Below are 12552 nucleotides of genomic sequence, written 5' to 3' on the forward strand. Positions count from 1 at the left end.
CAACACAGCATGGTAGCAACACAACATGGTACAAACATTATTGGGCAAAGTCAACAGCACAAAGGTCAAGAGGGTAGAGACAACAATGCATCACACAAAGTAGCCACAACTGTCAGTAAGAGTGTCCATGATTGAGTCTTTGAATGAAGAGATTGAGATAAAACTGTCCAGTTTGAGAGTTTGTTGCAGCCTGTTCCAGTCGCTAGCTGCAGCGAACTGAAAAGACGAGCGACCCAGTGCTTTGCTTTGGGGACCTTTAACAGAATGTGACTGGCAGAATGGATGTTGTATGTGGAGGATGAGGGCTGCAGTAGATATCTCAGATAGGGGGGGAGTGAGGCCTAAGAGGGTTTTATAAATAAGCATCAACCAGTGGGTCTTGCAACGGGTATACAGAGATGACCAGTTTACAGAGGAGTATAGAGTGCAGTGATGTGTCCTTTTATTTCACCTTTATTTAACCAGGTAGGCTAGTTGAGAACAAGTTCTCATTTGCAACTGCGACCTGGCCAAGATAAAGCATAGCAGTGTGAGCAGACAACACAGAGTTACACATGGAGTAAACAATTAACAAGTCAATAACACAGTAGAAAAAAAAGGGGAAGTCTATATACAATGTGTGCAAAAGGCATGAGGTAGGCGAATAATTACAATTTTGCAGATTAACACTGGAGTGATAAATGATCAGATGGTCATGTACAGGTAGAGATATTGGTGTGCAAAAGAGCAGAAAAGTAAATAAATAAAAACAGTATGGGGATGAGGTAGGTGAAAATGGGTGGGCTATTTACCAATAGGCTATGTACAGCTGCAGCGATCGGTTAGCTGCTCAGATAGCTGATGTTTGAAGTTGGTGAGGGAGATAAAAGTCTCCAACTTCAGCGATTTTTGCAATTCGTTCCAGTCACAGGCAGCAGAGTACTGGAACGAAAGGCGACCAAATGAGGTGTTGGCTTTAGGGATGATCAGTGAGATACACCTGCTGGAGCGCGTGCTACGGATGGGTGTTGCCATCGTGACCAGTGAACTGAGATAAGGCGGAGCTTTACCTAGCATGGACTTGTAGATGACCTGGAGCCAGTGGGTCTGGCGACGAATATGTAGCGAGGGCCAGCCGACTAGAGCATACAAGTCGCAGTGGTGGGTGGTATAAGGTGCTTTAGTGACAAAACGGATGGCACTGTGATAGACTGCATCCAGTTTGCTGAGTAGAGTGTTGGAAGCCATTTTGTAGATGACATCGCCGAAGTCGAGGATCGGTAGGATAGTCAGTTTTACTAGGGTAAGCTTGGCGGCGTGAGTGAAGGAGGCTTTGTTGCGGAATAGAAAGCCGACTCTTGATTTGATTTTCGATTGGAGATGTTTGATATGAGTCTGGAAGGAGAGTTTGCAGTCTAGCCAGACACCTAGGTACTTATAGATGTCCACATATTCAAGGTCGGAACCATCCAGGGTGGTGATGCTAGTCGGGCATGCGGGTGCAGGCAGCAATCGGTTGAAAAGCATGCATTTGGTTTTACTAGCGTTTAAGAGCAGTTGGAGGCCACGGAAGGAGTGTTGTATGGCATTGAAGCTCGTTTGGAGGTTAGATAGCACAGTGTCCAATGACGGGCCAAAAGTATATAGAATGGTGTCGTCTGCGTAGAGGTGGATCAGGGAATCGCCCGCAGCAAGAGCAACATCATTGATATATACAGAGAAAAGAGTCGGCCCGAGAATTGAACCCTGTGGCACCCCCATAGAGACTGCCAGAGGACCGGACAGCATGCCCTCCGATTTGACACACTGAACTCTGTCTGCAAAGTAATTGGTGAACCAGGCAAGGCAGTCATCCGAAAAACCGAGGCTACTGAGTCTGCCAATAAGAATATGGTGATTGACAGAGTCGAAGGCCTTGGCAAGGTCGATGAAGACGGCTGCACAGTACTGTCTTTTATCGATGGCGGTTATGATATCGTTTAGTACCTTGAGTGTGGCTGAGGTGCACCCGTGACCGGCTCGGAAACCAGATTGCACAGCGGAGAAGGTACGGTGGGATTCGAGATGGTCAGTGACCTGTTTGTTGACTTGGCTTTCGAAGACCTTAGATAGGCAGGGCAGGATGGATATAGGTCTGTAACAGTTTGGGTCCAGGGTGTCTCCCCCTTTGAAGAGGGGGATGACTGCGGCAGCTTTCCAATCCTTGGGGATCTCGGACGATATGAAAGAGAGGTTGAACAGGCTGGTAATAGGGGTTGCGACAATGGCGGCGGATAGTTTCAGAAATAGAGGGTCCAGATTGTCAAGCCCAGCTGATTTGTACGGGTCCAGGTTTTGGAGCTCTTTCAGAACATCTGCTATCTGGATTTGAGTAAAGGAGAACCTGGAGAGGCTTGGGCGAGGAGCTGTGGGGGGGGCGGAGCTGTTGGCCGAGGTTGGAGTGGCCAGGCGGAAGGCATGGCCAGCTGTTGAGAAATGCTTATTGAAGTTTTCGATAATCATGGATTTATCTGTGGTGACCGTGTTACCTAGCCTCAGTGCAGTGGGCAGCTGGGAGGAGGTGCTCTTGTTCTCCATGGACTTCACAGTGTCCCAGAACTTTTCGGAGTTGGAGCTACAGGATACAAACTTCTGCCTGAAGAAGCTGGCCTTAGCTTTCCTGACTGACTGCGTGTATTGGTTCCTGACTTCCCTGAACAGTTGCATATCACGGGGACTATTCGATGCTATTGCAGTCCGCCACAGGATGTTTTTGTGCTGGTCGAGGGCAGTCAGGTCTGGAGTGAACCAAGGGCTGTATCTGTTCTTAGTTCTGCATTTTTTGAACGGAGCATGCTTATCTAAAATGGAGAGGAAGTTACTTTTAAAGAATGACCAGGCATCCTCAACTGACGGGATGAGGTCAATGTCCTTCCAGGATACCCGGGCCAGGTCGATTAGGAAGGCCTGCTCACAGAAGTGTTTTAGGGAGCGTTTGACAGTGATGAGGGGTGGTCGTTTGACTGCGGCTCCGTAGCGGATACAGGCAATGAGGCAGTGATCGCTGAGACCCTGGTTGAAGACAGCGGAGGTGTATTTGGAGGGCCAGTTGGTCAGGATGACGTCTATGAGGGTGCCCTTGTTTACAGAGTTAGGGTTGTACCTGGTGGGTTCCTTGATGATTTGTGTGAGATTGAGGGCATCTAGCTTAGATTGTAGGACTGCCGGGGTGTTAAGCATATCCCAGTTTAGGTCACCTAACAGAACAAACTCTGAAGCTAGATGGGGGGCGATCAATTCACAAATGGTGTCCAGGGCACAGCTGGGAGCTGAGGGGGGTCGGTAGCAGGCGGCAACAGTGAGAGACTTATTTCTGGAGAGAGTAATTTTCAAAATTAGTAGTTCGAACTGTTTGGGTATGAACCTGGAAAGTATGACATTACTTTGCAGGCTATCTCTGCAGTAGACTGCAACTCCTCCCCCTTTGGCAGTTCTATCTTGACGGAAGATGTTATAGTTGGGTATGGAAATCTCTGAATTTTTGGTGACCTTCCTGAGCCAGGATTCAGACACAGCAAGGACATCAGGGTTAGCAGAGTGTGCTAAAGCAGTGAGTAAAACAAACTTAGGGAGGAGGCTTCTGATGTTGACATGCATGAAACCAAGGCTTTTTCGATCACAGAAGTCAACAAATGAGGGTGCCTGGGGACATGCAGGGCCTGGGTTTACCTCCACATCACCCGCGGAACAGAGAAGGAGTAGTATGAGGGTGCGGCTAAAGGCTATCAAAACTGGTCGCCTAGAGCGTTGGGGACAGAGAATAAGAGGAGCAGATTTCTGGGCATGGTAGAATATATTCATGGCATAATGCGCAGACAGGGGTATGGTGGGGTGCGGGTACAGCGGAGGTAAGCCCAGGCCCTGGGTGATGATGAGAGAGGTTGTATCTCTGGACATGCTGGTTGTAATGGGTGAGGTCACCGCATGTGTGGGAGGTGGGACAAAGGAGTTATCAGGGGTATGAAGAGTGGAACTAGGGGCTCCATTGTGAACTAAAACAATGATAACTAACCTGAACAACAGTATACAAGGCATATTGACATTTGAGAGAGACATACAGCGAGGCATACAGTAATCACAGGTGTTGAATTGGGAAAGCTAGCTAAAACAGTAGGTGAGATAACAACAGCTAATCAGCTAGCACGACAACAGCAGGTAAAATGGCGTTGACTAGGCAACGGGGCCAACAGATAAAACAAACAAGCAGAATGGAGTACCGTGATTAATGGACAGTCCAGCATGCATCAGCTATGTGGCCAAGAGATCAGTGTCCAGGGGGCAGCGGTGGATGGGGCAGGGAAGCTGGACTGGCGAGTGTTATCCAGGTTAAAAAAAACTAACAATGACTAAATAGCTTGTAGCTAGTTAGCTGGTTAGCTTCTAGAGGTTCTTGAGTGTGTTCTAAAAAATGTAAAATAATAGCGATTCCGTATCACATTGGGTGAGGCAGGTTTCCGGAAGGTATAAACAAATTAAAAATCAAAAAGAGATAGAAAGTAAATATGGGTGTTTGGGACGCGGCGATTCAGACGGTTAGCAGGCCTGTGCTAGCAAGCTAACAGTTCGTAGATAGCTAGATAGCTAGTTGTGAAGATCCAGCTGAAAAATGTTCCGTTTGCGGTGGGAATCCGGGGATGAATCCGGGGACGAAAAATAAATAGGTCCGTTATGCTCTGGTTAGAGTCGCGTTGTTCGAACTTGCGAGAGCTTTCCGGGCTGAAGGTTAGCTGATGACCGGTTAGCTGAAGACCGCTAGCATAGCTGGTGGTTAGCTGGCTAGCTTCAGTTGAGGGGTCCGGTTCCGAAGTAAATATAAATACTTTAGGAAAAATAGCTACGTTGGGTGAGGCGGGTTGCAGGAGAGTATTTGGAAGCTTAGGTTTAGCAAAAAGTTTTTAAGGAGCATTGGTGGAAAATCTGATGGCTGAATGGTAAAGAACTCATAGAATTAGGAATTTGAAACTCCTACATAAGCGTTTTATTTATAGATCCATTCATTTCATAAATGCAACACCTTCAAACAAGGCCACTGAGCCAGAGCAGACCAGACCGGGGCAGCTAGCTCTGTCCCACAAGGCCACCGAGCCAGAGCAGACCAGACCGGGGCAGCTAGCTCTGTCCCTCAAATGGCTTACGTCCTTCCCTTCCTCTTTTCCCTCTACGCAGCAGGGCATGACAGAGAGGGGATGGACTCTGTCGTGGTTCCCTTGTGCGTTGGACTTAAAACCTTTCTCTGTGAACCTTACATCAAACACCCATGGCCCACTGCTGCTGCTTTGAAGTGGTGTGTGTGTGTGTGTGTGTGTGTGTGTGTGTGTGTGTGTGTGTGTGTGTGTGTGTGTGTGTGTGTGTGTGTGTGTGTGTGTGTGTGTGTGTGTGTGTGTGTGTGTGTGTGTGTGTGTGTGTGTGTGTGTGTGTGTGTGTGTGTGTGTGTGTGTGTTTGAAGTAGATTTCAAAGAGGAGAGAGCTCTGTCTCAACATGTAGGCTATGTACCGGGTAAAAAGAACTATCTCGTGCTGTAAAAAGCTAAAATGCTCCTGGGAAATGGGCAAAGAATCAAGGGTAATCAGTTCCTTCCATTCCAGGCAGTCACACAAAAAATTGAGTACTTTTCCCTCTTTTTCAAAGGAATGCTCCTTCCTGGTTGAAGTTCGAGAAGACTGGAGTTTTTTCTAGCCTATTCAGGCAGGCCATACATCAAAACAAATGTTATTTGTCACATGCGCCGAATACAACAGCTGTAGACCTTACAGTGAAATGCTTACTTACAAGCCCTTAACCAACAATGCAGTTTTAAGAAAAATACCTAAAAGATATATAAATAAAAGTAACAAATAACTAAAGAGCAGCAGTAAATAACAATAGTGAGGCTATAAACAGGGGGTACCAGTACAGAGTCAATGTACGGAGGTTAGTCGAGGTAATATGTACATGTAGGTAGAGTTATTAAAGTGGCTATGCATAGGTAATAACAGAGAGTAGCAGCAGAGTAAAAGAGGGGGGCAATGTAAATAGTCCGGGTAGCCATTTGATTAGATGTTCAGGAGTCTCATGGCTTGGGGGTAGAAGCTGTTTAGAAGCCTCTTGGACCTAGACTTGGTGCTCCGGTACTGCTTGCCGTGCGGTAGCAGAGAGAACAGTCTATGACTAGGATCAAATCAAATCAAATCTTATTTATTTGTCACATACACATGGTTAGCAGATGTTAATGCGAGTGTAGCGAAATGCTTGTGCTTCTAGTTCCGACAATGCAGTGATAACCAACAAGTAATCTAACTAACAATTCCGAAACTACTGTCTTATACACAGTGTAAGGGGATAAAGAGTCTGGAGTCTGACAATTTTTAGGGCCTTCCTCTGACACTGCCTGGTATAGAAGTCCTGGATGGCAGGAAGCTTGGCCCCAGTGATGTACTGGGCGTACGCATTACTCTCTGTAGTGCCTTGTGGTCGGAGGCCGAGCAGTTGCCATACCAGACAGTGATGCAGCTGTAGCACATTTTGAGGATCTGAGGACCCATGCCAAACCTTTTCAGTCGACATGTTGCACACACCTGGACCTGGTCCAGAAAGACAACAATAGTCTGAATGTAGACTAAATGAATGGGTGTGTGTGACCTATCCTCCCAATTGCTGATAATATTAAAGTAATCCTTCATTCACATTACCTTAGTGATGTGAACAAAACAGCCTACATGAGTCAAAAGGAACACCAAAATATAATCGTATTACATACAGTGCTTACCTTATCCACCAACTCTAATAGTTTTCATTCTGTTGCTATCATAAAGAAATATTGGAGTAATATTGTCTGTAGTCTACAAAATCTGGGGGCCAAAGAGATGTAGGGACAACCGTCGGCAGGAACATACCTTGAGATGCCGGCGCCAGGACCATGCGGCGTTCATCAGGCAGATGCAGGCTCTCGGTGTGCCCCATGCGCCACAATCCTCCGAGCACCGTTTCGTGCATTGTAACCTGCATTCATAAAAGCCCTATCACCACCAAGAAGCAAAGGAGCCTCTACTGCTAGCTGCCTTTCAGTTTATTTTCCTCCTGGAAAAGTAGCCGGCAAAGCAGTCCAAGTGAACGAAAATGGCCAGAAGTGATAGGCAGAAAAGAGAGTTGAAGAGCGAATATGTGTTTTTGGACTCCGAAACGTCTATGGATCGGCAAGATTTTGATATGTCTAGATGCTCTATCAATGACGTGTTCAACTCCAGAGACTGCGCTTCTTCTCCATTGAGTCAGATTGATACTTTTCTGAAAAACGTTCAAGTTTTGCTGGAAGCAGCCAGTTTTATCGAGAACGCCGAGAGGAAGGATGGAAGTAAGTGTATTTTGTGTAACGGTTTCCCCCCAGTAATATTCAGGGAAACAAGAGTTTCATTGTCAACAGACGCGAGACAACAAAGGGCTGAGTTCATTCAACTGATCTACTTATTATTCTCATGCATTATTATGCACTCGCGCTGATATTGCACTGCATTAATAGCCTAATATTCTGAATGTAATACATTATCTATTACTTTCCCTGTAGCCTAGATTTCTGATATGATTAAGAAATATGTATTTTGTTGGTTGTACGTTTTTCTACCCCTAAAAGCATAATTTGCTTTGCACCTGCTCACTGTAACAATTTCATAATTTAGCCTAAATTCCTATTTCACCACATAGGCCTATTTCACCATATAGGCCAGGCCACTGACAAAGCCTAGATTGATTAAACCCCACAATGGTTTGGGGTGTGGGTGCACAGAACATTGTATTGGCCACTACTTTGAGATTAGATATATCTGACCACAGCATCGCAGCGCCCTCCAACTCATTTTTGGGTGACGTCATAGTGCCTCCGCATCCTTCGCTGTAGCCTAAACAGCTCGATTGTTAGGGGGGAGAGATAGGCCTATTGTTAGATGTTTGCACATATTTCAAATAGGATGCTTTTTCTCACTATTTTGACGCTCGCCTAGAGCACCTGGTTTCAGTTGTATTGCTATATATTTATGTTCATTGTGCAATAGTTTCACAATCTGTAAATCTCAATCTCAAAATGATTTTGTTGATTAGATGCTTTGCCTACATTAGTAGATTTTTTAAATAAAAAATACTTTATTTTGTACACTATTTATGTTTCAGGTTATTGCAAAAAAGTGTAATATAATAATTAAGTTTCAAAGTTACACAAAATGGATTACTATTCTCTTATTATCTAACAAATAATGAGATCTTTCGTGCAACACTTTCATCTCCTCTTTTTCCTACCCGATTGTTGTTGCTTCCTGATACTTGCGGGTTTTCCACATGGCGCGAAATCCCTTTGTGATTGGTCAAGTGCAAGTTCGCATGAGATGCCTGTCACAAGGTATCACCAATCGAGCGTCTCCTTTGCGGTGATGTAATTTGTTGCTGGGCCTGGCTTCAGTCGGCTGGTACACCCCCACTCTGGTGTTGATTCATGGGACTTGCAGTCTTTTTTTTGCCAGAAATGAATGCGAGAAGAGATATGATCATCAAGAATAGCATACAGACCTGCAGTCCAGTGGACAATATTCATGTTTGATGTATTTGGTCTGGAGTGATCAGTAACCCATTCCTGCTTTTAAACCCATTATAGGCCAGCTAATAACATCTTATAACAACTTAATAACATATGAGTATCAGGCTATTAGAATATGGCTTATTCATATAATTGATCTCTTTCCTTTAAATTTCCAATTAAAAGTAATTATTTCAATAACATGAAACGTTGTACATGGACCATAGCACCTTGCAAAGTTTCATAGCAGCCATAGCATAAGGGTCATATATTCAGTGTAGAGATCAGCGTAGAGATCTTGTGTACTTTAACCATTTGTACATTGTTACAACACTGTGTATATATATATATATATATATATATATGGCATTTGTAATGTCTTTATTGTTTTGAAACTTCTGTATATGTAATGTTTACTGTTAATTTGTATTGTTTATTTCACTTTTGTATATTATTTCCCATGCCAATAAAGCCCCTTGAATTGAATTGATCAGTACAATAAAGACTACATATCCCATAAAGCGTTGCGTCGAGACCAGCCCCCAGCTTGTGCTAGGTCTCCGCCCCTCAGCTGTGGAGCTGGGTAAACAAACTGGGAGGACTGAACACAGGCAGCAGCAGGGACTTTTCAGGCTTTGGGTGGACATTTGATGTAGTTTCTATTCATTTTATACCATTTGTAACTGTTTTTCCTGAATACTTTGAATACTTTGCCACACTCGTTTTTTGATTTTTGAAACGGCTGAAACCCTGAATCACTAGGCTGCTAGCTACCCGTGTTGCATAATAAAACTGGGCAGATATTTTTCGACAGGGAATTTAATTACAGAGCCAGCAAACAAAATAGCTAACAGGACGAAGACATTAATGAAGTAACGTTTTGTGTTATACTCAACGAGGAACAATTATTCCGATTTTGGATCTTGAACCGCAATAGTACCTGTCTTTGAAATAGTATCAAGACAAGTTGTAGAAAGGTTTCGCTAACGTTCGCTAGCTCCAGCAGAATGACGGCAGTGCAGTTGATGAACATCCAGAGGTTATTGGAAGCGGCAGAATATCTTGATAGAAGGGAGAAAGGTATGCAAAATAAAAACACGTTACACATTTGTGGTTAGATTAGTTTAATTTGATTATGTAGGTTCATTTGTGTCGTTTCAGCGTTTTAAATCATTTGCTTGTCATGTTTGACAACTTTAAAATACACCACAGACAAATGTAGCTAGGCTATGTGAGTGTTCTGTGTGTGTGTTGATGCTGTTTTCAAGCCTCATCGCCGAAAAACAAACGATTCATTCCGTTAACGGTAGATATGTGGGTGGCATGAGTTGCCCCATATATTCAGATGACCTAGCACCAACATTCTATATATTTTTCCGTTGTTTACAAAATATTGCATGTGGTGGGGGACGGTCCAACTCGCCCTAACCACAATTTTATTTCAACAGAGTGTGAACACGGATATGCATCGACGTTTCCGTCGTCAATTCAGAACACGAACTACCAGAGGCAAAATAAATTTCGAAACAAGAAGTTCCACAATAACCATAACAGGTAAGAAAAACGGTACTTTTGTTGATCAATATGCATGCGATGCCAATGTGTTATTTGCTGGTTATGTATGTTGATCTAAACAAATACATTAACTGTCATTCATTTGACTTTCTCAATAATAAGCTGAATGACCGATAACAATGCTGCCATAATGTGACATCACTCGACTGTCAGTGCAACGTTGTAGCCTAACCGCTGGTAAAACAAGCCTAGATGTGGTTGCCACAACACCACTTGAGTGTCTTAACCTACTTCTGCCCTCTGTCGCAGCATGTAAGCTCACTTATAGAACATCGTGGCATGTTATAAGCGGGAGTTAACATATATTCAGAGAAATTGTCCAAGCATAAAATATACACGTGGAATAAAGACCGTGTAGCCTACAGAGAGTGAATGTTAGGGCACTCTTTGCTTGGGGCATGGGGTAGCACTAGCAGATCGAGCTGCTATCCATCAGCTGATTGTCAAACTGATGGAGGTTAGGGACTGGGAGAAAATTGCAGATGGAGATGGAAAAACATATGAACACCACAGGGTTTAAAATTAGTGTATGTACAAAACAAATCATACTTGGTTATAATATAGTCGTTATTACAGTCTTACAACTGTTTTTTACAACATTTTACAGTGTTGAAACATTAGTTAATTCTATATGTTGCTATACTCTTGCCAAGCTATAATATTTGGTTACTTTTGTCCCCAACCCCAAAGGGAAAAAGCTCCTATTTGCTGCTGGTGTTATATGTAGGCAGGCTGGTGTTGTATGTAGGCAGGTTGGTGTTGTATGTAGGCAGGCTGGTGTTATATGTAAGCAGGCTGGTGTTATATGTAGGCAGGCTGGTGTTATATGTAGGCAGGCTGGTGTTGTATGTAGGCAGGCTGGTGTTATATGTAGGCAGGCTGGTGTTGTATGTAGGCAGGCTGGTGTTGTATGTAGGCAGGCTGGTGTTATATGTAGGCAGGCTGGTGTTGTATGTAGGCAGGTTGGTGTTATATGTAGCCAGGTTGGTGTTGTATGTAGGCAGGCTGGTGTTATATGTAGGCAGGCTGGTGTTATATGTAGCCAGGTTGGTGTTATATGTAGGCAGGCTGGTGTTGTATGTAGCCAGGTTGGTGTTATATGTAGGCAGGCTGGTGTTGTATGTAGGCAGGCTGGTGTTGTATGCAGGCAGGCTGGTGTTGTATGTAGCCAGGTTGGTGTTATATGTAGGCAGGCTGGCTGGTGTTATATGCATGCAGGCTGGTGTTGTATGCATGCAGGCTGGTGTTGTATGCATGCAGGCTGGTGTTGTATGCAGGCAGGCTGGTGTTGTATGCATGCAGGCTGGTGTTGTATGCATGCAGGCTGGTGTTGTATGCAGGCAGGCTGGTGTTGTATGCATGCAGGCTGGTGTTGTATGCAGGCAGGCTGGTGTTGTATGCATGCAGGCTGGTGTTGTATGCAGGCAGGCTGGTGTTGTATGTAGGCAGGCTGGTGTTGTATGTAGGCAGGTTGGTGTTATATGTAGGCAGGCTGGTGTTGTATGTAGGCAGGTTGGTGTTATATGTAGGCAGGCTGGTGTTGTATGCAGCCAGGTTGGTGTTATATGCATGCAGGCTGGTGTTGTATGTAGCCAGGTTGGTGTTATATGTAGGCAGGCTGGTGTTATATGTAGCCAGGTTGGTGTTGTATGTAGCCAGGTTGGTGTTGTATGCAGGCACGAGCAAGGTGAATACATAGAACCTTTTAAAAGAATGTCGATGTGGCTTTATGACCCCCCCCCATTTATATGTGTATTCTGATTATAACTTAAATGTCTATGCAGTTTAATCTAATGTATAAACGTTAGCCTGCACTTCAATAGCCAATCTATTTGAGAAATGACATTCTACAAAGAGCCTTAGACGAGATTGATACTACTGCACGTAATGCTCTTTCAGAGGAAAATGCATTGAAGACTAGAGGCTGTATAGACTATAATAGCGTAAGGTGGTGTTTTCGGGTTAAGAACATGGACAGACTATTGTCCTCTACTTATACATCCATCTTATACATCCATCATGGACAGCCAGCCATGATTCAATCCTACTGAGAGACTGAGAGCCTTTTTCATCTTAAACGTGAGAGGAATGAAAAACAGGAACCAACATTTGACTCACAGCTATAGTGTCGCCTAGTTATGCATGGCAACGATAGTGATCAGATTGGCTCCGGTGTGTGTGTGGCCAGGTAAGGCCTCCTCATTTGTAGCATGTTGAGGCTTATAGGTGATGGGCTTATCTCACTCTCTCTGTCCCTCTTTCGCCCTATACAGCAGGAACATGTTTATCTCATCTTGCAGGGATCCTCCATTCCTCCATTCAAGTCATCCGTATCTGTTGAGCTATAGCTACAGACATTCTGATCGCTCTCTGATAGCTGATTTGATGTGTCCTGTAACCTACTGTAGAGGGTGATTAT

At 44.3% G+C, this 12552-nt stretch overlaps 1 protein-coding gene across 2 annotated transcripts in view; it reads left to right on the top strand.

Moving 5' to 3' along the window:
- The first annotated feature begins 6996 nt into the window (after nucleotides 1-6996).
- mxi1 (max interactor 1, dimerization protein) overlaps nucleotides 6997-12552 on the top strand; it is a 41922-nt gene continuing 36366 nt past the window's right edge. Inside the window, exons 1-2 of one of the 2 annotated variants that reach the window (XM_065001354.1) lie at nucleotides 6997-7349; nucleotides 10007-10112. In XM_065001354.1, coding sequence (XP_064857426.1) covers nucleotides 7115-7349; nucleotides 10007-10112 — 341 coding nt within the window. In that variant the 5' untranslated portion in view covers nucleotides 6997-7114. Of the gene's footprint in view, nucleotides 7350-9144; nucleotides 9639-10006; nucleotides 10113-12552 lie in introns of those variants that run through there. The other variant, XM_065001355.1, reaches the window with a different exon arrangement.

This window comes from Oncorhynchus nerka, linkage group LG15 (genome assembly GCF_034236695.1).
Source record: "Oncorhynchus nerka isolate Pitt River linkage group LG15, Oner_Uvic_2.0, whole genome shotgun sequence".
Taxonomy (NCBI): Eukaryota; Metazoa; Chordata; class Actinopteri; order Salmoniformes; family Salmonidae; genus Oncorhynchus; species Oncorhynchus nerka.